This window comes from Mauremys mutica, chromosome 11, assembly GCF_020497125.1.
Source record: "Mauremys mutica isolate MM-2020 ecotype Southern chromosome 11, ASM2049712v1, whole genome shotgun sequence".
NCBI classification, from domain to species: Eukaryota; Metazoa; Chordata; order Testudines; family Geoemydidae; genus Mauremys; species Mauremys mutica.
The window spans coordinates 52,575,256-52,601,423 of NC_059082.1; the positions used below are offsets into that span (position 1 = coordinate 52,575,256).

The 26,168-nt window shown below is 55.1% G+C and overlaps 1 protein-coding gene across 1 annotated transcript in view; it reads left to right on the forward strand.

Annotated features, from left to right (window-relative positions):
* The window catches only part of CORO7 (coronin 7), a 177,109-nt gene that overhangs the window by 31,234 nt on the left and 119,707 nt on the right, over window positions 1-26,168 (forward strand). The window contains exon 7 of the mRNA XM_044978862.1: window positions 6,752-6,802. Within this exon, the coding sequence (XP_044834797.1) occupies window positions 6,752-6,802 (51 nt within the window). The remainder of the gene's footprint in view (window positions 1-6,751; window positions 6,803-26,168) is intronic.

A 26,168-nucleotide genomic window follows, 5' to 3' on the forward strand; every position in this document is an offset into this window, starting at 1 on the left:
GGAGGCAAATACGACACTTCAGCAGCAAGGGGAAATCCTGGCCCTCTGCTGTCAAGGGGAGTTCTGCCATTAGCTTCAAGGGGCCAGGATTTCACCCTAGATCTCAGGCCCTAATCCCACGGGTCCCTGAAGACTGAGCTTTGTCACTGCCAGTGCATGTGACTGGAACCATCAGACTCCTCCAAAGTTGTTGGGTCTTTGCTGACCTCTGTCATGGGTGGCAAGCGCAAGCTTTTCCTGGCCAAGTTGTGGGGGAGATTCCAGAAACGTGCGTCACTCAAACTCTCTCCTCGCATCCCACTCCGTCTGGCTCCTCTAAACAGTCCTGCCCCGCCAGAGCGCTCCTGCTTTCTGCGGTAGATCCTTAGCCATATTCCAGCAGTTCCCAGGCCCCGTTGTGCTAGGCGCTGTGCAAACACAGTGAGAGGCAATCCCTGCCCTGATGATGCTGCCGGTGAAATGACCAGACCAATGGCATCTGGGCGGAAGGAGGCTGTAAGAACAAACCCTGGCGTGCTCAGCTCATGATACAGCAGTGCCACCAGCCTGAGCTGGGTTTTGCTGGGAGATGATCAGCTAACGGGCTGGAGGATGGGAAAAGGGAGTGCATGGAGCAGGTGGGGAGAGGAGGGAGGACGTTGGCACCCCCAGCAGGGGGCAGAGAATGCCCAGTCAAAGCATTGGACGTGGTGATGGCCAAAGGTTCCTGTTGTGGCTGATCCTACCCACTCCTGTGCTTGTGAGTGGCTCCTCCCAGCCTGTTCTCTTCCCCGGGGGCTTGTGGCGAGGGGTGGGGTCACTGGTGCCCCGTGAGGACAGTGTGGGGGGGTAACTGGGCTGGTCTCCCCTCATAGGTTGGCTGGCCCTGCCGGGCTGTTTCCACATTGTGCTGCCCCTGCTGAAATCCAATTACCCCATGCGCCTCTGCTGCTCATTGGAGATGAGGGGGAGGATGGGCTAGGCTCCCGGTGGGTTCCACTGTTCCGGGTCTCCTTGCATTGGATGGGAGTGAGGGACAGGCCCGCTCTGCCGTGCTGTGAGGTGCCTGTGCAGTGGGCTGATCCACTGCTCTGGTCAGTCAGCTGGGTGGAAGGGAACGGGCAAGATTCAGCCGGTCTGGGGCGGGCTTGAGTGATGGAGGCCACTCCGGCTCTGAGCCCCCGGGCCCCATGCTGGTGAGGACTTGGTTCAAGGCAGTCGCTGTGATGCTTTTTGCCCTTTGTACCTGCTCATCTTACCAGCAAAGGTGTTGAGGGAGGGAGCCCGAGCTCTGTTAGGGCCCTGGGTGTCCTTGTGGATGCTTTCCATTCTCTCCAGCGTTAAAGAACCTGGTTTTGTCTCCCTGACACCTGGGCAGGCCTCTGCCTTCAGGAGGGGCAGACATCCGTTGAGAATTTAGTGGATGCCTGCGAAGGAATATGCTGCAGCTGCCCTTCCCCCACTACCCGGCCTAGGCTGTCTTTGTTCCTGCCAGCCCTACAGACGCCAGCTTCCTCCCCCAGAGCTGGGTGGGCTCTGCAGGGCCCACAGGAGCGAGCGTGCCACAAACTCCCCATTAGCAGGTCTGATTACAAACACACCTGCAGCAGAGCTAGAGCATAGGAAGGACTCCCAGCCTGCAATCTCCTCTTGGTAGTGGACCCCAGCATGAGACGGCTGATCTGAGCCATGCTATGGAGAGCTGTGCCAGTGGGCATGAAGCAAAGAGTGATCGAGAGGAAATGGGTGATGGGGATGGATCACTGGGTGATTACCTGTTCTGTTCATTCCATCTGGGGCACCTGGCACTGGCCACTGTCAGAAGACAGGATGCTGGGCTAGATGGACCTTCGGTCTGACCCAGTATGGCCTCTCTTATGAGAGAGAGGGCAGAGTAACACATTGCCCATCTGTAGCACCTTCCCCCAAGGATCTCTAGCAGCACTCGCACTAGGCACATACTTAATCCCAGTGTACTGCTCTGGGTGGGGGCCCAAAGGTAGAGCCAGTAACAAAGCCTTGACCAGAACCTAGCAATCCTGCATTCGGGGCAGCACCTCTCCCGTATATACAGCACCTAGCACAGTGGGCCTCCGTTCACTAGCATAATAAGAGTCCATGTCTGCCAGCCCGGCTCAGTTCACCGGAGAGATTGAGACTTCCCTCCCAAAGAAACCTACTGCTTACTCCTGGCCATGGGTCCTAGGGACAGCAGAAGCAAACTTCGTCCCCAGCCGAGGCAGGGGTGTGCGGGGCTCAGCTGAAGGATGTGTTAGGGTTGCCAACTTTCTAATCACACAAAACCAAACACCCCTGCCCTGCTGCTGTCCTGCCCCTTCTCTGAGGCCCCGCCTCCTACTCGCTCTATTCCCCCTCCCTCTGTCGCTCACTCTCCCCACCCTCACTCACTTTCATTGGGCTGAGACAGGTGATTGGGGTGCGGGAGAGGGTGAGGGCTCTGGGGTGGGACCAGGGAGAAGAGGGCTCTGGGGTGGGGCAGGGGGGTGAGGGGTTTGGGGTGCAGAAGGGGGTGAGGGCTCCAGTTGAGGGTGTGGGCTCTGGACTGGAGCAGGGGGGTGGGGGAGCTGGGGTGGGGCAGGGGATGAGAGGTTTAGGGTACAGGAGGGGACTCTGGGCAGGGGGTTGGGGTGCCGAGCCCTCCAAGGAAGCAGCTGCCAGGTCCCTGAAGCCTCTAGGCACATGGGCAGCCAGGCAGCTCTGCGTAGTACATGCTGCCATCGTGCCCATGGGTGCTGCCCCCCGCGGCTCCCATTGGTTGCGGCTCCCAGCCAATGGGAGCTGTGGAACCGGTGCTGGGCAGGCCTCGGGGCCGCAGGGACCTGGCGGTCACTTCTGGGGGCAAAGTGGAGCCAGGGCAAGTAGGGAGCCTGCCTTAGCCCTGGACCCCCACTGAGTTGCTGACCGGACTTTTAATGGCCTGGTCGGTGGTGCTGACCAGAGCCACCAGGGCCCCCTTTTGACCGGGTGTTCTGGTCGAAAACCAGATGCCTGGCAACCCTAGCTGTGCTGGAAAGTCACCAGGCACATTCTGGGCACTGTAGAAATGATGAATCGGGGGTGGGGTGTTTCAGAGCTGGCTGGCTTTGTGTTCTAGGTGGGGCATCGCAGCGCATGGTTGGGAGAGGGAGAAGGTGGTGGTGTGAGACTGGTGAGCGAGCACTAGATGGTGCTTGTGATACATGTACTGCTCTGGAAGGGCCGGCTGTGCAGCACTTTCCCTGCCTGTCTTGAGCACTCAGCTTAGGGCAGGTCTCTGGATTCTGCAAGGGCAGGCCTCCGACCTTCAGGGCACCCCAGTCTGGTCTGTGCTCGACTCTTCAGCAGAGCCGGGGTGGGCAGACTGGCGCTGCTAGGGTCCTGGCACTGGACCTCTTGCTCAGAGCCAGTCTGGGGGGTGTGGTGTTAACACAGCCCTGTCCCTTCTAAAGTCCCACTATTGCTGGAGCTCCTCATCACTAGAGCACCCCAAGGAGTCTCTCCAGACCAGGCCTCTGGAGCTCTGTCCTTGCACTCCTGTCCTCCCATGCCCTTGTGGGAAGGCTGGAGCTGGGAGAAAGGCTCTGAGCGTTTGAACAGCTTGAATCGTAATCATTTCTCTCCACTGCAGGCTGCTTCCTTGTAGGGTCCCAACCTTGCTAATTCTCAGCTCAGCCAGCCCTTGGCTGCCTGGGGGCTCTGTTTGATGGGGGTGGGGGAAAGACGCCTTTCAGGCAGACATGCCAAACCCTTGAAAAAAACAGACATTGGGCTTGTTTTTGGCTTAATTGGCTTGTGAGTTGCTTGTTGGCTAGTTTTTGGCTTGTGGCTTGTTGCGTGTTTTTTTTTTAAAATCAGCTCCCGGCAAGCAGGGGCAAGGAGGGGGAGAGAGTCGGGGTGCACAGAGGGCCCACCACAGTCCCAGACTGCACACTGCGGGGATCTAGTCACATAGAGTGTTGGGGTTCTTAGGGATTGGCTTGTTTTAGCCTTGTTTTGAAATGGGATTAGTTTGATTTTTGGCTCATTGTGAAAGTCTGGGTGCTTATTTACCGCGTGAAGGTTGGCAACTGTGCTTTCAGGCCCCCTTTATAAAGCATGCCTTCAAAGTTCCCACTCCTCAGAGCTGAGCGGGGGCAGCCTTGCTGCCAGCTCAGCAAAGGAGGATAGACTTGTCCTGGGTTTGTACAGCACCTAGCACCATGGAGTCCTGCAGTGTCCTGGGACTGCTAGGGTGATGCGCATGATCAACAAGCCAGTGGAGAGCAGTCAGTCCTGGCCCCGGGCAGGGAGCTGAGCAGTAGGGCTCCCCTCCCCCATCTCAAAGTGATTTAGGAACATGGATCATCTGAAAAGTGCTGTGCCAGCGGGATGCCCGAGAGGCAAGGGAAGTGTGGTGATGGGGAGGTGACTGCAATGAAGTCAGCTCTCAGTCCCGCCTCCTTAGAATCAGGTCCCGCTGCAGTTTCCCTTGGTCCAGGCATTTCTAGTCGCACCTTCCCTGGGAGCCTCTGCCAGGAGAAGCGAGCACACTAGCCGGGCCAGTCGGCACCTCTAACGCCCTTGTGGTGTACTCTGAACTGTTATTGATTCCACTGTGGGCTCCTCTCCAGCCGTTGGCCTTCACCATGGCTGCCTTCCTCGACTCATATTCCCCTGGACACAGAACCAGGGCACATGGGCAGACAAAACAGACCCCTGGACTCTCCCGGAGCAAGATAAGAGACGGCCCCAAGAGCACGAGAGAAGAGGAAGCAGCCCAGGGATGCAGAGTTTCTAGGGTGGAGATGGAGCAGAAATCACTGCTATTGTCCTTGTCTGCACCAGTGTCCTTGATCATCCTGGACTGTTGTCAGTGCAATGTTGATAAGGGGCTTGATCCCTGGGGTCCTGGCCTGCAAGAGCAGTTTGCAGGGCAGTCAGTGCCTGGGGGTGTTATGGGGGTGGTGAAGCCAATTGGGGCTGGTGTGACTGAATCCCATGGATTGTGCGACCCATGGGAACACTCCCTAACACACACAGCCCAGAGCTCTAGAGACGTGGGGTGTCAGGCCGAGCCTGCCGATTGCTGTCACCACACTCCCCATGTGTATGGCAGGGCTCTCCAGGATAACGCTCAGACCAAGGGCTTGGTCATTGCACTAACAGCCAGGCCAAAGGCGCATCCTTCCTCTGCAGAGGCTGCCAGCTCCCTCTGTCCTCCTTCCGGCCCTCTGAGCTGCTGCCACAGGGAGCTCCCCAGCCGGGCTCTCAAGAGCTGGAGGCGAGGGAGCCTGCAATTCCTTCCTTAGCATCTTTGGGGGCAGGTGTGGCTTCCCCCTTGTTCAGCTCTCCTCCCCCCACCCTGACGTGTGGGCTCCAGATGGCTCGAGTGTCGGCCTTGACCCTGTGAGTGAGGGGATGGGTTTCCATCTGATGGGGGAGGAGGGAATAGGCCCCAAACTGGTCAAAGCCCCAAGCCTGCCTGCCCGTGAAGGGGGATCAGATTGGGGTGAGCACCATGCCGGGTCCATGGGAGAGCTGGTCACTCTGGTGTGGAGGGAAACTCTGTCCTGCCAGAGCCAGCGTGCTCGGGGGTGAGCACAGACAGCGGCTTTCCAAGCACCAGAACTGTCAGTGCCCCTGGGGTCTGCACACCCTGCTGGGAGCTCTGCCACCAGCACAGACTCGGCTCACACACCAGCCAGATAAATTCAGCTCCCTCTCCCCTAATGGGAGCTGCAGGGCTCGCCGCATGTGGCAGAGCAGAGTGGTGGCATATGAAGGGTTGTTTCTCAGTCACTTTATTTCGCCTGTAGGTGCACTTTGATCTCTGCCCATCTCAGTACCCAGCAGCATTTCCTAGGCCGATGGGGTTCCCTTTCCTTCCCTCATGGACAGTGAAGTGGCTTTTTAACAAGGCAGATATATAGGCCTCAGGGACTCTGAGCCCTGAGCACTCTGTGCCCGAGGACTGCAGTGCTCAATCGCAGCTCAGATCGATGTCCCCAAGCTAGCTTTAACCCAGCCAGCTCAGGTACTGGAGCAGGGAAGCTGGAGCAGCCTCGTGAGCGAATCCCCAGGGGTGTGCAGACCACGCGCTGCAGGCGATTTTGTGGCTCTGGTAGCTGGCCGGGCTAGATGACAGCTAGCGCCGGGGTGTATGTGAGCTGCAGTGACACCTTGGAGACTCCCTTAGCGGGGCTGATTGGGAGGCAGAGAGATGCAGGAGAATAATTAATCGAGCTGCCTCTTAGTGTGACATGGTTCCTCCACTTTCCAAGTGAGGTGTGGGACAGTCACTGGGCTGGGGGCGTGCCCCTGGCCTTCACCTCCACCTTGGGCCCAATGACCAGGCATTTGTGGGTCTCTAAGTGACCCTTGTGTTTAGAGTCCCCTCCTCCTCCAGGTGTGAGTGGTCCCTAGGTGCTCCAGGGCAGCAGTGCTGGCTGGTCCCCAGGTACCAGACCTTGCACTCTGCGCTTGCTCTGGGTCTGGCAGACCACCCCCACCCCAAGCAGGCAGGACTTGCCAGCTATTACTCAATGCAGAAGCATCCCTGCTAGAGTCCAGGGGGGAGCCCCTTGGCTGGATAAATGCCGGCTCTGACTGGCAGGGGAGAGGAGTCAGTAAATAAAACAGGCCAGGGGACCCTTGGGGAGTTGCAGGGACCCATCTCCACCCCTGCCAGGAGAAAGCAGCTTGAATGAGGGCAAGTGTGGCTATGGATCTGGGCATTGACTCGGGTCTCTCCTGGAGCAGGTGCTCACCTCCGACTGTTCTTGTATCTCCACAGGATAAGAAGCTGCGGATCTTTGACCCAAGGACCAAGCCAGCTGCAGCCCAGGTACTTCCTTCTTTCCTTGGTCTGCCAGCAGGGTGAGGGGAAACGAACGGACAACCTGGGTGGAGCAAAGCGAATTAGAGATTGGTGGTCAGATACCACGGTGATGGGCCCAGTAGAAGGAGCTGAATTGACCCGAGTGCTGCAAGGCGCAGATAGTCTGGAGCCTGTCTGTATGGGATCTTTGCTGCCGGGGTCTGATATTTGGGAGAGGTACCAGGGTTTGGAAGGATATCATTAGACTGAGTTCCTTGCGGTGGGGTGTGCTCCGGGCAGCTCCACGGAGACTGTTCAGCATGGGATGAAGAACTGTACCGACCTCTGGGTGTTCATACACCCAAACCACTGAATCTTGGATGCCCGGAATGGCTGCTGGCTGCCGCGGGCTCTGGCTGTCTTTTTGCCTGGTGAAGTTCTGCCTGTTGCCGCCTCGTCCTCTGGCATATGGTCCTTTCTTGGCTTCCCCAAGGCTCTCTGCACAAAGCATGGGGAAGCTTTTAGGCCATGAAGACTTCAGTGCCGGACACCTGCTTCCAATCTGCAGTCCCCTTTCATCCTGATCCTGGTATTCTGTGAATTCAAAGCGACTGGTCGGGGCCTGGCAGCAGCCCCAGCTCCAGCGGGGAGGGAGGTGGCTCCCACATGGGTTGTTTGCCTCCAGGTTTTTCCAGCAGCTGAATGAAATAGCTTCAGCGCCATTGAGTTCTGACCGACCAGCTCAGACCAACTCAGCAGATGCAGTGATTAGAAAATAAATAGCGGGGTTGGAGCTGCATTCAGCATGGAGTTTAAACAGCCCCCATTAAAGGTTTCCTGTGGCTTCTGGGATGCTGAGGTCCCTCTCCCCTCCGGGATGGCTTGAGTTATAGGAAGCATTGAGGAGGGGAAAGAAGTAGTGGCTTCCCCTGTGTGCCCAGCCTGTGTTTCCTGCCAGGACATCCAGCGTCCACACCCTCCAACTGCTCATGCTGCAGCTCTACCATTGTATGTTAGGCCTCACTTTTTGTTGTGGGGAGTGTGTGTGTAAGACACTGGCTGGTGTGGTCTCCCCAGTCACGCATGGCGTCAGACGGGCGGTGGGTTGTGCCAGTTAGGCCCTTCTGCCAGTCTCATGGCTGTGGCCTGTTGAGAACTCGCTGCACTAATACCGCTCGCAGCCAGTGGAGATTCCTCTTCAGCACCAGCACTAGAGGCCTGTGTGCCAGGAGCTGACAGTCTGCTCTACTGGGTGTCTGTCCGTCTGTCTAGGTGCTGGCAGTGGGCAGAACTCCCTCTCCCATACCCGCCCCCCTCCCCCCCCAGTGCAGGAATGGGGATTAACGATGCATTATTGGCCAGAGTGCAGCAAAATGCAGCCTCTTGCTGCAGAGTCAGAGAGCCATGCCACCTGGCCTTTGTGGTTAAAGGCCCACTGGCTATTCTGAGTGCTTGCCCGTAGCCCGCACATGAGGGGCTGAGTAGAGGTGAGCCTGGGGCGCCCGGGTGTCGGCTAGCTGGGACAAGGCAGCATGGGCTGGCCTGCATCTCAGTGCTGCGCTGGTAGCCAGTCGCCCTTGCCCCATCCTTCAGCCTGTCTCAACAAATTGCTCCAGCTGCTCAGATCTTTCCGTGGGAGGCAGTGGAGACGCTGCTCATGCACAAGCCTGCGGTCTTCTCCCTGGGACTAGTCAGAAGGCTGGCTGTCAGCGGGTGTGGGACCTCCCTCCCTTTGGGGCTGAGTGATCAGTTTCCGCCAGGCTCCTAGCTCTTGCTGGCTGGGGCATCCCACAGGGCAGCCCCTAGCATTGTCTGAACCAGCTGGGTCATACAGCCATGCCCCACTTGGGCTGTTCTCATCAGGTGGCATAGGCTAAGCATGGTGAGGCCTGGTCAGAATTTGGATGGATGACACTGACAGAAAACCCAGGCTGCTGCAGGAAATGGTGTCTCTGATTCAGCAGGTGGTGCTGTTCCATCTTGGCTATTGAGCCGGTGCACTAGCATGGTGCTAGGGGACTCGGTGCTGCTGGAAGAGCCTTAACTCTGACCACTTGGGGCTATCATCCATCCCACAGCATCCTTCCTGCACGTCAGAGGTGTTAGCTCCGGGGTCCTGGCCTGACTTCTTTTCCATTTGTTGCACTAGCCTGCCTCCCCTCCGCAGCCATGCTATGTTCCAACACTGAGGTGGCTACGCTCAGCAGCGAGGGAGGTGGGGTCTCCCAGGATGAAGGGCACGCAGGGAATAAGATTTTCAGCAACACTCTGAATGTACATCGCTATAGCTACGTCTCTTGGGGGTGGGAAAGATCCACCCCCCTGAGGGACGATACTATACCGACCTGACCCCTGATGTAGACACCTCTTGGGGAGGTGGATTAACGTATGCTGACAGCAGAATGCATCCTCGCCGTGTCTATGCTACACTGCTACAGCTGCCCCGCTGTTGCGTTTTAAGCCCTGTCTGCCTTTTACCACACATTGCTCGGGTGCCAATCAAAGCATCTTGCGTAGGCCTGGCTTGTACACAGCCCCTCTCTCCCCTGGGGTGGCTATATGCACAGTGGCTGTCGTGGGGAAGTGGAGTAGCTAACACGAGCTGGAATGGCAAATGTTCACCTTTTGAACTGCATCTTTGCCTCCCTGGAGTACTGCTCCAGGTGTACTCCCAACACTGCTGCAAAGCACTGAGTCTCTCCCTGCTGGCGTGCAACCCTGTGCTACTCCAGAGCGCCCCTTATTTATTCTCTGCGAGCCCCTGTCTGGTTGTATAATGGCACGTTAGCAAGGGTTGAGCTCGGCGAGTTCCAGACGAGTCTCCCAGAGAGGGTGGACCCCGTCTAGCTGAGCTATTAAAAATATTGTGTGAATGATGGTGGCTGTTGAAAGTAGGCAGTTTGCCTCCTCTGCCGTCTGATCCATCTATGTTTGTGTCCAGTGCAAGCCCCTCATCTGTGTCCAGGGTTGCCAAGAGAAACATGCACCTTCTTGGCAGTTACCAAGAAACGCTGAGTTGCAGCCATAATCCAGTCTCGCTCATAACTAATGAAGCTGTTTAGTCTTCTAGAAATGCCACATATTATATTGAGCTGAAGGGAAAACCTTTAAAATGCCATAAATCCTGAGAGTTTGCACAGGATTTAGTTAGCCAAGAGGAATAAAATCTGATTTTCCTGTTGCTGGAGTGGCTGGGTTACTTGGGAGGGCTTCTTCTCCTGTGGCCCAGAGCTGCTATGAAATGGTGTCATCTTAGGGCCACTGTGGAAAGCAGTGGGTTGCTGCGCTCTGTCCTTTGACGTGACCCAGTTTGCATGGCAGCTATTGAGGCACCAGTGCAATGAGTTTTCCAGGTCAGCTGGAACCACTGATGTGACAGAAATAGGGGCAGGATGTAACTTAAAATCTGATGCAAAACTTGTGATGCTAATATCCGGAGGCTCCGGACCTCTGACGCCATAGGCATGTTCTGATCCTTCATGGCATAGAATGGTCACAGCCTTTCCTCTGAGAGCCTGGGTACTGCAGTTACTCAGGACTGTCTCGCTGCTCCTTCTTTAATTTAAAAACAATCTGACCAATGCAAACAAGAAGCCGGGGATTCGGGCTGTGACCGCATGGAATGTTGGCGCCTGACTGGTAGCCCTGCAGCCGGGGCTCCTCTGTCTTTCCCTAGGACAGGGATAGTACAGGTGTGACGTTATTGATATAAATTGGGACCACATAGAACATGGGTTGCAACCAAGGTCCTGTAATGGCACCAAATCTTAGGTAAAGGGGGTCATATAAGGTGTCTAAGGCCAGGTTATGGGTGGCTGGTTATGATTATGCTGTCTATGTGCATGTATCATTTTTAGTTGAAGTTATGTATATTGGCGCTATACTGTCTGTATTTCAAGTTGGTGATGTGCTTCTGGGTGATATCCCAGACAAGCTGGTGTTAGCTCTGCTTAGCCTGCTTGATGGCCCATTAAGGACCATCAGCTACACAATTGACCCATGGAGAGAAGGCAGACACGCCTTGTGACGCTGCAAGGTATGCAGAGACTTGTCCATATGACTGCAGACTCCATTTTGCTGTGATTCTCCACAGTAAGAACAAAGAGGTTCTTACACCTGGAAAAGCCTATATAAGGCTGATGCATCATCTCCATCTTGTCTTCAATCCTGCTTCTTACCTCTGGAGGGACTTTGCTACAACCTGAAGCTCTGCACAAAGGACTGAATGACCCATCCCAGCGGGGGATGTTCCAGAGACTTGATTTGAACCTGCAGTTTATGCCATCACTGCTGCAAGCCTGAACTAAGAACTTTGCCATTGCTGTATGTAATTGACTCCATTTAACCAATTCTACCTCTCATCTCTACCTTTTTCCCTTTATGAATAAACCTTTAGATTTTAGATTCTAAAGGATTGGCAACAGCGTGATTTGTGGGTAAGATCTGATGTGTATATTGACCTGGGGCTTGGCCCTTTGGGATCGAGAGAACCTTTTTCTTTTATTGGGGTGTTGGTTTTCATAACCATTCATCCCCAGGACGAGTGCACTGGTGGTGATACTGGGAGACTGGAGTGTCTAAGGAAATTGCTCGTGTGACTTGTGGTTAGCCAGTGGGGTGAGACCGAAGTCCTTTTTGTCTGGCTGGTTTGGTTTGCCTTAGAGGTGGAAAAACCCCAGCCTAGGGCTGTGACTGCCCTGTTTGAGCAATTGGTCCTGATTTGGCACTCTCAGTTGGGTCCCGCCAGAATCGCTCCGTCACAACAGGCTAGGGCCACGTGAACTTCCCTCAACTAGGTGCCTCTCCATTGACCTTCAGGTCCGCTCCTGCGGGGGTGGGGGGTAGGAGTTCTGTCTCTGAGCCATTCAAGCCTTGATTGTTCTGCTGAGGCTGCCAGCACCTGGGTGCCAGCTGTGGTGGTGGATTTCTGCTATGCATGTCTGTCCCCTCTGCACTAGAGGGCAGGAGGAGGGGAACGATAGTCTCTTTTCTAAGATGAACAGTCCTGATCTTTTATTCTCCTATGAGAGCATTGATAATCTTTCTTGCCCTTCTCTGAACCTTTTCCAGTTCTACGATATCCTTTTTGAGATGGAACAAGTAGAACTGGACACAGTATTCAAGGTGTGAGCACATCAGAGGTTTATATAATGGCATTATATTTTCTGTTTTATCAATCCCTTTCCTACTAGTTCTTAATAGACGGTTAGTCTTTTTAACCGCTGCTGTACACTATGTGGAAGTTTTCAGAGAACTATCCACGGTGTCTCCTAGATCTTTCTTGAGTGGTAACCACTAATTTAGATCCCATCATTTTATATGCATAGTTGGGATTATTTTTTTCAATGTGCATCATCTACATTGAATTTCATCTGTCATTTTGTTGCCCAGTTGTGTAAGATTCCCTCTGTAACTCCTTGCAGTCTGCTTGGGACTTAATGATCTTGAATAATTTTGCATTGTCTGCCAACTTCGCTGCTTCATTGTTCACCTCCTTTTCCAGATCATTAATGAATACATTGAACAGTGCCAGTACAAAGAACAGGAGTACTTGTGGCACCTTAGAGACTAACAAATTTATTTCAGCATGAGCTTTCGTGAGCTACAGCTCACTTCTTCGGATTCCTGGGAGACCCTGCTGTTCACCTCTCTCCATTGTGAAAACTGATCATTTACTCCAAGCCTTTGTTTCCTGTCTTCCAACCAGCTTCTGATCCATGAGAGGACCTTCCCTCTTATCTCATTGCTTAGTTTGGTGAAGGACCTCCTCAAAGGCTTTCTTGAAATCCAACTATACAATAAATTGACTGGATCACCCTTATCCATATGTTTTTAATCCCCTCAGAGAATTCTAATAGATTGGTGTGGCATGGTTTCCCTTTACAAAAGACTCTTCCCCAACAAATCAGGTTTATCTGTATCTGATAATTTTGTTTACTATAGTTTCTATAAATTTGCCCTGTACTGAAGTTAGGTTTACCAGCCTGTAATTGCCAGGATCGCCTCTGAAGCCCTTTTTAAAAATTGGCATCACATTAGTTACCTTCCAGTCTCCTGGTACAGAGGCTGATTTCATGGTTATGGTAATTTCCATAACACAGTTAGTAGTTCTGCATTTTCATATTTGAGTTCCTTCAGAACTCTTGGGTGATACCATCTGATCCTGGTGACTTTTTGCTGTTAATCAATTTGTTCTAAAACCTCTTCTATTGACACATCAATTTTGGACAGTACTTCAGATTTGTTACCCAAAAAGAATGGATCTGATTTTGGTATCTCCCTGACCTTCTCTGCAGTGAAGACTGATGGAAAGAATTGGTTCAACTTCTCTGCAATGGCCTTGTCTTCCTTGAGTGCTCCTTTTGATTCCTGTGTCATCTAGCGGCCCAGCTGCCCACTTGGCGAACTGCTTCTGCTGAACTTAAAAAAGTTAGTTTGTGCATTGTTAGCAAATTGCTTCTCAAATTCTTACATTTTACTTGCCAGAGTTTGTGCCCCTTCCTATTTTCCTCAGTAGGATTTGACTTCCAAATTGTAAAGGATGCCTCTGCCTCTAATGGCCTCCATTATACTCTGCTCTTTAGCCATGGTGGCCCTCTTTTGGTCTTCCTGGCGTTATTTATTTGGGATATATGTTTAGTCTGAGCTTCACTTACAGTGTGTTTTAAGTAGTTTCCAGTCACTGTACCCTTGTGACTGCGCTTTTTAATTTCCATCTAACTAGCGTTCTCATTCTTGTGTAATCCCCCTTTTTAAAGTTAAATGCAACGGTGGTGGCTTTTTTTTTTTGGCATTTTCCCCCCTACAAGCATGTTGCATTTAATTACATTAAGGTCACTATTACTGAGCGGTTCAGCTACGGTTACTTCTTGGACCAGATCCTGTGCACCACTTAGCACTAAATCCAGAATGGCCCCTCCCCTTGAGGGTTCCAGGACTAGCTGCTCCAAGAAGCAGCCATTAATGGTGTCTAGAAACTTTATCTCTGCATCCTATCTTGAGGTGACATGTTCCCAGTAAATATGGGGATAGTTGAAATCCCCCTTATTAAGGATAAGATTATGTCATGGAGGTTATGGATTCTGTAACTTTCAGAGACCTCCATGAAATTTTCTGTTTCAGCCCCGGAGTGGGAGGCCGGAGCTGTCAGCCAGCAGGGGCCCTGGAGCTCTGAGCCACCACGGGCTTTGGGGGCCCTGGCACCACCAGCCCCAGAGCCCCCTTGGGCAGTAGGGGTGGGGACCTGGTACGCCAAGCCACCAGCCCCAGAACCCCCAGGCACCATGGAGCTGTCAGCCGCTGTGGTGCAGGTGATGGACTGATGCCCCCCACCGCCACCCACAGAGCTATCAGAGATTCTATGGAGCTGTCTGATTCATTTAAGATTTTCTCCTTATTTGACACTGCTTTTTGTCACCCATTAGCATGACCTACTCTGTTGTTCCTGGGTATTTGGTACCCTTGTATTACTGTATCCCACTGATTATCCTCATTCCACCAAATGCCAGCCTTCCCCTAGCAAGCTTCCAGAGCAGCCACGTCTTACCAGCTCAGCTTCAAATGCAGGAAGACCAAACTTGAGCGCCCTAGGTCTCCAGATTCCAAGCTTGGAGTTTGGTTTGGATTTGCCGATCTTCCCACTGGGGGTGTAGGTGGGAACAGCCAAGGGAAGGAACCAGTGCATCTAACTAGAGAGGGGCTTGGTTTACTGTGGCTGTGAGTCTGCCCCGGGCCCTGCTGTTCAGAGGATAAGTCCTTGCACATTCTAATGGACTCTAGGGCTACTTTATTATCCCCAGGCATAGCTACACCTACAAATAAGAAACAATTCAGTAGGTCACAGACTGCCCAGTGATTACATCCTGCTCAGCTTTCTGGGTTCCATAGATCCACCGATTTCTTTTTTCCCCCTTCCACTCCCCCCACCCCCGACAAGACATTGAGTTCAGGGAAAGAGGGTCACCCAAATGCCCTCCACAACCACCCAGCCATCTTCAAAGGAGTAGTTTTGATGGGTTGGGTGAGGATTCAAATCCCCTCGCACCTCTGGATTTATAGCTATACCCATTAGCCCACCTCTCCCCCACCATTTGGAGACCACCTTGCCTCTTTCCAACACTATAAGCCAAGATCATTTCCAATGCCAAGTGCTTCTCTTCGGCCTTTCCCCAGCCCCAAGGATATTCTTAAAGGTCTTGGTGGTAGTGGTGGCTTCCCTCCGACAAGAAGCAATCCTAGTCTTCCCGTACCTCGATGACTTGCTGTCACGGAGTCCCTGGGCGATGCTCTGGAACTGCTCCCCACAAAGCCAGTCAGGACTTTGGGGAGCCTCCTCTCCCTTGGAGCAGACTGTCTTCAGGGCAAGAAGCTCACACGGCTTCACCTTCCTGGGTCTGACCATGGAGCATTCAGTATATGCCTCTCCATGCGCTTCCCACAGCAGATCCACCCAGGTGGGGTCCTGGGGAAGCCAGAGGGTCCTACATGCACTTCCACTTCACAGTCAGACGTGACTCTTAGCCAGCCAGTAAAACAGAGGTTTATTAGATGACAGGAACATAGTCTAAAACAGAGCTTGTAGGTACAGAGAATGGAACCCCTCAGCCATATCCATTCTGGGGCCCAGCGAGCTAGACAACCCCGTCTGCCCTCACTTCCCAACCCCAGCCAGCTCCAAACTGAAACCCCCTCCTTTCTGGCCTTTGTCTCTTTCCCGGGCCAGGAGGTCACCTGATCTTTGTTCACCTTTAGCCATCCCCTTGCAGGGGGGAAAGGGCCCCAGCCACTTGTTGCTAGGAGACAGTGTGTCAGCCATTTATGCATGCTGGAGACTTAAGAAATGCATAAGGGAAATCGAGGCACCCACACAGTATTCAGAGGAAACCTTAAGAACAGTCCCACTTCGTCCCACTTGCTAATCAAGGGCTCACAGGCACTGACTTTTCAAAGTGCTGGGGGGGCTCGATCCACAGCTCCGCCCCAGGCCCTTCCCCATTCTACCTCTTCCCCCAAGCCCCCACCCACTCCCCACCTCTTCCTGCCCAGGTCTGCCCCCTCCCCTGAACGCACTGAGTCCTTGCTCCTCCCAGCCTCCTGCCTGCATGCTGCGAAACAGCTGATCGCTGCAGGTGGGAGGCGCAGGGAGGGAGGGAGAGGCACTGATCTGCAGGGCCTGCTGGTGGCAGGGAGCTGATAGGGGAGATGCTGGTGGGTGCTCCAGCCCCGGAGCACCCACAGAGCCAGCACCTATGCAAGGGTTTCTCCTCCAAAGCAGTGCTGTCTTCCACCCAGATGGCCCTCGCTCTGTCCCAGGAGTCGGGTCTGCACATGAATGTAAAAAAGTCCATGTTAATCCCTGTACAGAAGATACAGTTTATAGGGTGTTTACAGGGTGTATTTGGGCTCGTTGACTATCAAAGCCTAATTTCCTTTAGAGACATTTGTAACCTTGTCAGGTCTAGTACCGGCAATTCAGGGGAATCCTCAGACCAAAATAGATCACTGTCTTCAGCTGCTGGGGCACATGGCAGCTTGCAACTTTGTGACCAATCACGCAAGGCTAAACCTCCCCTGCCTCCAGGGTTGGCTCAGAACTACCTGTTCTCCTGGCATACGCCTTGGACAGACCAATCAATGACTTTAACAAGAGATGCGTCGCTGTTGGGATGGGGAGCCTACCTCAGTCCCCTCACGGCTCAGGGCAGATGGACAATTCAGGAAACCAGTCTCCACATCTATCTGTTGGAGTTCAGGGCTGTCAGGAATGCTTGCCTTTGTTTCCAACCCCTCATTGGGGGCAAATCAATAAGGGTCATGACAGGCAGTGTATCTCGCATGTTCTGTGTCAACAAACAGTGAGGAGCAAGATCCTCCCCCCCGCCCCCTGTGACCGAAGCCATGAAACTATGGAACTGGTGATCCAAATTTCAGCGGTCTGCCTCCCAGATATTCACAACACCACAGCCAATGTCCTCCGCAGACACTTCTCACAGGACTATGAATGGGGCTAGACATCCAAGTTCTCCACAGCATGCCCCAAAGATGGGGACCGGCAGAGGTGGGTCTCTTGGCCACCTCCAGCAACGGAAAATGCCCTCTTTTCTGCTGAAGGGGGGGTCTGAGCCACCACTCATTGGGAGAGACCTTTCTTTGGTCTTGGAAGAAGGGTCCGTTCTGTGAGTTTCCTCCAACACTGCTGATACTGAGAGTGATGAACAAGATCAGACAGGACAGAGCCAGAGTTGTCCTTAGTGCTAACTTGGCTGAGACAAGCTTGGTACCCTCACCTGCTTCACTGGTGTGTCCAACTGTCGCTCAAGCTCCTGTCACAGGATGTGGGTCGTGCATTTCATCCCAGGATAGCAGTTCTTCACCTCAGGGCGTGGCTCCTCAAGGGCTCATAGGATTAGACTCCTCCTGCTCTCCGGAAGTACAACCAGTGTTAATGAATTCTAGAAATAGATCAACCCGCACTACTTCCCTGTGGAAATGGAAGTGTTGTCACTGCCTTGTGCCTGGTTTGGTGCCGCTTCCAGCCATCCTGGATTATCCATTGGATCTGAAGAAACAGGGGTTATCAGTTAGTTCAATTAAGGTCCATTTGGCCACAATATATGCCTTTCATCCTCCAGTAGAAGGAGTCTCACCCAGTACTGTCTAGCTTTATTAAGGGTTTGGAGCATCTCTCTCTGTAGGTTAGAGATCCTACTGCAACCTGGGACCTCAACCTTGTACTCAGTTACCTTTTGAGACTTCCATTTTAACCTGTGGCAACCTGTTCTCTGTTGCATTTATCTATGAAGACTACCTTTTTTAGTAGCCATCACTTTGGCCCATAGGATCAGGGAGTTTGGACCCTTGTTGGTAGATTCCCTGCCCCGCCCCCCATGGTGTTCTTTAAGGACAAGGTCTCTTTACATCCACAGCCTAATTCTTGCCTAAGGTTCTGTGAGAGTTCCACCTTAGTCAATCCATTCACCTACCTTTCCCCAAAGCCCATACTTCTCAGCAGGAATCCTGTCTCCATACCCTGGATGTTAGAAGGGCATTAGCCTTTTTCTTAGATAGGACCAAGCAACTTAGGAAGCCACATAAGCCTTTCATTTCCTTCATGGATAGCTCTGCGGGATCCTTGATCTCTGCTCTGAGACTGTAGAGGTGGATATCTGGGAGTATTATCACGTGTTATGAGCTGCAGGGATTCATCTCGCCCCTGCAAAGAGCAATAGCACATTCATCCCATTCACTGGCAACACCTACAGTATCGCTGAACAATGCATCAGTATCTGAGATCTGTGGGGCTGCTCCGTGGGCTTCGAAACCTTACTCTGATCCATGCTGTCAGGTCCCATGTGGCACTTGGTTCTGCAGCACAGTCTTCAGTTTTGGACTCTGTTCTGAAGCCCCCTCCTCCATCTGGGGTACTGCATGGGAGGTAGCTGCAGGGAAGCACCCACAGGGACACTGCTCGAAGGGTTACTTGCTCTGTGCCGTAACTGTGGTTCCTCAAGATGTCTCCCTATGGGTGCTCCATGACCCAACCTCTTTCCCCTCTGCTTTTGGACAACGTTTGGATGAAGAAAGAACTGAGGGTTTGCCCATGCACCCTGATGTAGTCTCGGTGTCCAGCACGGGGAGGCACAGGCCGCATGTGCGGGTTGAACGGATGCTGAAAATCTCCGATCCAGGGCTTGAGAGGTGCAGGTGCCCCTGAAGTAGAGTGCCCAGAGGGACATATTGCAAAGAACCACAGTCACTGCACCCCTTCTTCCCTGTTTGGGGGATCCACCTGGAATGCTGCTCACCAATTATTGAGCTAATCAACAGAGGGGTGAGAACAGGAACTGTCGCAGCACTGCTGGGCCAGCGGTGCACTGGGGAAATACCAAGCTGAGCTCACTGGCGAGGCATCGGCGAGATGGCCACTGGATGGGGATGGACGTCCCACCCCCAGATCACTGTTTGAGGATCCCTAGCACGCTCGCTGTCAGTGTCTGCTGAGTCAGCAGCAGGGAAGAGCTACCCCTACACTGTTTAGGTTCTGACTCCAAAACGTGCTTGGATGGAGAGTGCCAAGCAGCGAGAGGCTGATAGCAGGACGGTGAAGCACCAAGCCCCTTGTGTCTAGTGTCTGCTCTGCCGTGGTCCTCGGGACAGTGCCCCTCCCCCACGCTCTCCTCTGCACTGCCTAGCTGTTGCCAGAGGTTGGGTGGGGTTGTTGGTAGTGTGATGGTCTGGAAATCAAGTTAGAAATAGCAGAGTGCAGGCTGCCATGGTAACCAGGGCCCATGGGCTGGGACTGCATCTGCTCCTGCCAGCCGTGCTCCCTGCAGGTTCTGGCCAGGTTAAGGTGGCTGTGCTGGGAAATTGCTGGCCAATAAAGAGCCATTAATTAATGCCTTAAACCTGTATCCTCCCTCAGTGTTTCTCTCTGGGATTTCTCCTTGCTAATCTGAGCCAGCCCCTCCATGGTGATGACACCTACCTGTACCAGTCCCTGCAGCCCCACTGTCTCCCTGGCCTGACTTGATCAGCTCCTGCTCCCGCCCCAGCTTCCATCCCTGGAGTGCTCCAAGGACTCAAATCTGCCTGTGGGGAAGGTCTCGTGTCCCACATTCTGCTTCAGCCTCTCTCTTTCCCTGCAACGCCGGACACCCCGTCTTCCCTGCTGCCCTCGCATACCTGGGTCACAAAGTGCCTGTTGCTGTCTTTCTGTGACCCCGCTGCGACTGGCTGTTAGGCTTGTGCCTCCATTACTCACATCTCTGCTCTCAGGGGCGGCTCTAGGAATTTGGCCGCCCCAAGCAGGGCGGCATGCCGCAGGGGGCGCGCTGCTGGTCCCGCGGCTCCGGGGGACCTCTTGCAGATGCGCCTGCAGAGGGTGCGCTGGGAGGGCGGCAGGCGGCTCCGGCGGACCTTCCGCAGTCATGCCTGCGGGAGGTCCACCCGAGCCGCGGGACCAGCGCACCCTCTGCAGTCATGCCGGCCCTGTCTGCTCTGACTCCTGTGCTAGCCTGTTCTGTGCTCTCCTTCAATACCGCCCAGTTACCCATCCCCTCTCTAGGGTCCAGTCCTCACCAACCATGATGCCATTACTGCTTGGCTGTCAGCACTTGCTGTGGACTACCTTCCCTTGCCTTCCTGTCCCCAGACTTGCTCTGCTCCTCTCATTCCCCTGCCCACGTCCCTTGCTCCACTCTCTCTCTTCTTTGTACAGTGCTCTGAGTGTGCTGCCACCGAGGCCCTGCCTCTCTGCTTTAACCCTTCCATTCTGCTCCAGCTTGCGTGCCTCTGCTGTGTTTCGAAGTGAAGTGGTCTGTGCTGGTCCATGGCACTGGCAGGACCGGGCCAGGACTGGCTCCTGCCCGTTGTGCTGTGCCAGGGAGAGCTGTGTTTGGGGGGGGGGGGGCAGCAGGCCTACTGGAAATTCCATCATTTCTGTATTGGTTTAGGAAGGTCCATGCAGAGAAATGGCGTCTCCTGGTCCTAGCCTGGGAGCTGATGGTGCAGGGATGGGGATGTGTCCTCAAACGCTTGTTAACGCTCTTCTCTCATTGCACATGCAACTCCCACCCCTTCTCCCCTGGTTAGCACTAGGTACCTCAGCAATTATCTGGGGCAGAACCCTGAAGGAAGGCACCAGCCTGGCACTTAGTGTGGGCTGATCAACCCTGCAGCAGCCAAATCCCAATCACAGTGAATAGGGGCAGAGTGCCAGGGGTCCCTCTCTTCCCAGCACACAAATATGCCACTCTCAATGGCACAGCACGCAGTGCAGTAAGTGACACCTCCCCTCAGATGGTGCCGCAGTGCTGGCTGTCAGGCGTTGGATGAAGGGGCGCGGTATGAGATGATGCCCTGGAGCTCCCCAGTGCCAGTGCCTGGTGTTGGAATGACTGGCTGGGTGTGTCTGTGGGGCGGGGCTCCTGCTCTGAAGAGTTGGGTATGGGTCGCTGCCAGGGCAGGCCATGGGGCTGGATGAAGCAGGTGCAGGGGGAGTCCTTGGAAAGGCGCCATGCTCTGAGCTGGCAGGGGCTCGGCGGCTGTGTTCCCTTTACACAGCAGCATGACAGTGCCAGCTCTGTACCTGCCAGGTGTCTCTGCAGGGGGGGCTGTTCCGAGGGGATCCTTGCTGGCTTGCAGGCGAGGGTGCACCCTGCTGTGGAGCCCAGGCTGGTGCTGAGGCACCTGCAGGCCTAGAGGCGGGTTGCATGGGCATACTGGGAAGGACATTCAAATGCAGCCCCTGCACCTTGGGCTGCTCTAATGTAACCAGTGGGGGGGGGGGGGCAGGGTGCCAGCACTGGAAGTCGCCAGTACTTCCCCCTTGCTGACCTTGTGTCACAGAGTATGGGGGAGTCCGGCCCTGCACCCCTCTTCCTGGGACTCACAGTGCCTCTCAGCCAGCAAGTAAAACAGAAGGTTTATTGGAAAACAGGAACACAGGATATAGCAGAGCTCGTGTTCAGAGCCAGGACCCCTCAATCAGACCTTTCTGGGGGTTCAGGGTGTCTGGATTCCAGCCTAGGTTCCCCTGCAAACCCACCACCCAGGTCCCAAACCGAAGACTGCTCAACCTTTTCCTTTGTCTAGCTCCTGGGCAGAGGTGTCGATCTCCCCTCCCCCAGGCCTAGCTTGTCTTACAGTCTGAATACCTGCGTCTCACCTAAAATCCTCCCTGGCTTTCCCATCCCCCACGTAGACAGTCCCTACTCCACCACACCTTGCCCTCCGCAGTGCAAGAGCTAGTGTAAGCCGGGGCAGGGGGGGATGCATGACCTGGTGACCTGCCTCCAACAGTGCTTATGCCGGTGCTAGCCTGACAGCGGGGGAAGTGTCAGGAGTGCCCCGGCAGCTTGGAGGCAGCCCTGGGTGGCTGTGAGGGCAGGGCCACTAGGGCCAGGCTAGCTGTGAGGAACAGCTCCTGCTTGGGCGGAATCTGGCTCCCAGCATTGTGCCGCCAGGGAGGGGAGGGGCTGGGAGCCACGGCGCAGCAACCAGGAGAGAGAGTTCAGCTGTCCTGGAAGGTGCCTCTTCAGGGCCCCGCTCTCTGTCGTCCTGCCCCCTCTGCATGTCACCACCGGGCCCTCCATGTCTGCTGTCCCCAGGCCTTGGTTCTCCTGCTTGTTGCTAGAAGAGGAGGGACACTTAGATCTGAGTGGGGAGCAGGGTGGGGGTAGGGAGACACTGGGAGATGCCCCAGGAAGTGGGTGGCCCTGCTCTGGGGCTGCGCTTTCTCAGTGGAAGGCAGTGGGCCTGCTTCGCCCTAGGCATGACGCCAGGCCAGCGCCGCTCTGAGTGCAGGAGCTAGTGATGTTTCCACCTAGCTCAGGGAACGGACAGGCTTGTGCGCTCCCTTGGAGTGACTCTGCAAAGGGCCCTGCTGGTGCAAACCAGCCCTGCCCCCTACCCCAGTCCCCTGGCTGGTGAGTGGGGAAAGCGGCTGTGAGCTGAGCGGGGGTGTGGTAAAGGAACGCAGCCCTGTTCCTCTTCGCCCACTCACTCACTCATGTGCTGCCCAAGCACTGAGTGGCCCCAGCTGTGCATCTGGCCGGCACCTGGCTTCGATTAGGGAGCGGGGACGAGGCTGCGTTAATGAGCCTCGCTGGGAAGCCAGCGAGCGTGGCCCGTGTGGGATAGGCAAGAATGCAGTGTCTTCTCATGAGAAACTTCCCCTTGAGTGGGGGCGGTGCTGGGAGTAGGGGCGTGGGGAGGTGCGCGTGACACGTCCTGGGAGCAAACCCCCAGCGTCTGTCGATCCCCTCAGTCCTTTCCCAGCTTCTCCTCCCCTCCCCCAAGCTGCCTCTCCCCTCCCCAGGCACCAAGGCCCAGCAGCACTCCCTAAGGCCGTGGGCAGCTGGGGCAGCCACCAGAGCCATGCCATGGCGCTGCCAGCCCTGGCAGCTGTTGAGCCCTGTGTACCTCTCCTCCCCCCAGCTCTGTGTGCTGGCTCTAGAGCCAGGGGTCAGGGCTGAGTGCTACCAGGTGAAAGTGAGCCTCCAAGCCAGCTCTGCTTCCCTCTGTCATGACCTGGAGGGGAATCGCTGGTCCTGGGGGCCTGGTACAGAGAGAAATTGAGGCATGGGCAGGCGGCAGGGTGCTGGAGCTCAAGCGCTTTCCTGGCCCTTGTGCAAGATGCCTCAGGAGCTGTTGGCAGAAGCTTGGGAACAGGAAAGTTGGAGACATGGGATGGTAGGAGGTGGTAACCTTCCCTCTCTGCTTGGGGGCGGGGGGAGGGGGCGCTGCACCACAGCAGACAAGGAAGTCGAGAACACAGGCCAGACTTGGAAATGCCCTTTCCAAGCTCTCGGTGTGTCCCCGGAACCGGCTAGATCTTCTCTCCTTGTAACACTTGTGCCGGGCTCTCTGCTGCGGTAATGTGGGTGTACTGGGGGTGGGGAGAAGGAGAGTGCTGGTGCTGGGGGAGTATGGTGGGGGGTGAAGATGACTAAGGGAGCCAGTTAACTGCCCTGGCTGCACCTGGAGGAGGAGACGAGGAGGGATTTAGACACAAGGCTCAGAGGGGCAGGGACAGGTGGGGCCTGTATAAGCCAGGATGCTGGGAACAGAAGGGGCTGCAGGGTAGCAGGCTCCCGTCACTCCCTGAGAGGGCAGAGGTGTGCTAAGGACTACAGAGGGCTGGCCATGGTCACTGCCTGGGAGAAGGGAGTTGGGAGGTTGGTGAACCCAGAGAGAGGGGAAGCCAGGAAGGTAGGAGACGGTTCCAGGGAATAGAAGCAAGCTAGGACATTCCAGCCCTGGGCTGGTTACCGGAGGGCCCCTGAGCCGGGACGTGGAGTACAGGGTGGGCCCAGGTCCCCCTACCAACCACTGGAGGAGCCCCATGGTTAGAGCAGTAAAGAGAAGGCTGCCATCATGTATGGAGGGACTCTGACCATCCCCACTCCCCGGCCCAAAAGGGGAAACACACATGATGACCTGGCCCTGGGGGGGTGAGGGTGAGTCTCTAGTACTAATATGCACTGCCTAGAGTGTGTCCCAAACGTGTTTCAAAGGCAGACAAGTGTCTCCGTCCCCCCTCGCAGGGGAGCCTGAGGAGTTCAGGGAGCAGCTCTCAGCACGGGGGCTGCTCCCTCTGGAGTGCAGGGCTTTGGCAGCCCTCTGCTTTGAAGCTGGCACCCCCGCTGGCCTCAGGAAGCAGGCAGATGCCAGGCAGTGGATCACTAGGGCAGAGGGCCTGCTGTGCACGGCACCGAGCTGCTGTTTCTAAAGGACTGTCAGTAAACGGAAATGAGCCTCCTGGCAAAGGCAGCTGGCGGGAGTGGAGGGGGGCTTGCCTCCTGTCTGGGTTCTCCACTCACTCCCATTGATGCCCAGGCAGCAATTATGTGAGCGGTGACTCCAGCGGCCCCTTGCTGGCTCTGCTGCTCCCCTCACTGCGACTCCAGCAGCCTGCCCCCATGCGCTGTGCTCCCCGGGTTTGGGATTGGAGGCCTGCCTGGGGCGGGCGTCTCTGCTCCCTCAACTGCTATTAGAGTTGGAGCTGCTAGGTGCAGGAAGTGCTGCTGTGAAGCTGGTTGAGGGGGATTTGCTGGACTATGCAGCATTGGCTGGGGTACTGAGTGCCAGGTCCTGTGCTGGCTGCCTTGCTCTGATGGCTGGGAGGGTGGGCTGGGGCGGGGTCTCTCACTCTCTGCAGAGCCTGGAGGAGCTGGGTCTTTGTACGTGTGACTGTCACGGTTAGGCCGTACCCAGCTGTGATCCTTCTGCTTGCAGATCGATCGGAAAGGGGACCAGAATCGGGTGGTTTCTCTGAAACGGATACTAGCTGAGCTGCAGAATGATGGGGGTGGGAGAAACCCCATTCCTGATGGGTCAATCTGTCGGGGGCAGGGATAGCTCCCCCAAGGGCAGGGGGAGAAGCTCCAGTACACCAGAGAATGCCGTGAGGAGATCCAGCACTGCTCCCTGGGGTACGGGCTTGAACTGTTCACAACTGGGGTGGGAGTTTGTGATGAACTGGGAATGTTCTTAATGTTTTCTCTGAATACTGTGTTGGTGCCTCAGTGTCCCCTATGAAGTTCTTAAGTGTCTAGGTGTTGGTATAAGGGTGTATGGTTGCTGCAGAGCAAAGGGCCAGTGTACCTAAATGCCTGACACTCTCTCCTAGCAACTGATGGCCTGGGCCCCTCCTCTGCAAAGGTGCCAACTGAAGGTGTTGGAGATAGAGAGATCAGGTGACCTCCTGGCCAGGGAAAGGAACTGAGCAGAGAAGGAGGGGCTGGAGGGCTTTTCAGTCTGGAGCTGGCTGAAGACAAGGAGTGAAGTGCAGACATGAGTGTCTGTCTCACTTCCCCCCCAGAATGGACCCAGCCGAGGGGTCCCGTTCCCTGTACCTACAAGCTCTGTTTTAGACCGTGTTCCTGTCATCAAATAAACCTCTGTTTTACTGGCTGGCTAAGAGTCACGTCTGACTGCGAAGTTGGGGTGCAGGACCCTCTGGCTTCCCCAGGACCCCACCTGGGCGGACTCGCTGTGAAAGCGCACGGAGGGGCAGAGGATGCTGAATGCTCCAAGGAGAGACCCAGGAGGTGAAGCTGTGTGAGCTTCTTGCCCTGGAGACAGTCTGCTCCAAGGGAGAGGAGGCGCCCCAAAGTCCTGACTGGCTTTGTAAGGAGCAGTTCCAGAGCATTGCCCGGGGACTCCGTGACAGAGTTCTCCCAGAGAGAGCCTGGGAAATGCCACTGGTGAGCCAGTCGGTGGTGCCCTTCCCCCAGGTGGGTACTGAGCCGGCTGCCAGCGTGCTGCAGGAGGTGCCCTCTTCCCCATGAATGCCAACACGAGGTCCCGCTCGCAGGTGAGTATTGCAGAGAAGCTAGCACCCTGACTTGTGCCTAGCAAACTTCACAGGAGACAATCACCCTCTGCCCACTTAAATTGCCCCTCCATTTCTGAGTGGGTAACCGTATTCTTCTCTTCCTGTGTTCGGCAACAGCCGCTTTCCACTCCAGACGCAGCCGCATTTCACCGGTGGGTGACGAAGTTCCTGAATAGTGCTCAAAATGCTTTGGGATGTTGTGAGAGGAAAGGCATTGGAGAAATGTCTTATTGCTGCAGTCAGGGTTGCTTCTGATTTGGGTTACGGTGTGAGATGTTCTTTGCTAACCAAGTTGGAAACAACCCAGGAGTCCTGGCTGCTGACAAGGTGCACCCCTAACTGGCATCATTCGTTCCTTGTGAGGTTTCTTTTCTGTGCTCTCAAACATCCCTTTTTTGACGTCTCATTTGGGCTTTGCTCCTCTTCTGCAGCATCAAATGAGTGCTGCAGCCGCTCCTTTGCTCATGCTGCTAAGCGGCAGACCACTGCAAATGCCTGTCTTGGAGTGGTGAGCCGAGTCTGCCGTGGCCCGTCAGTGTGGCCGCTGCCCCCACA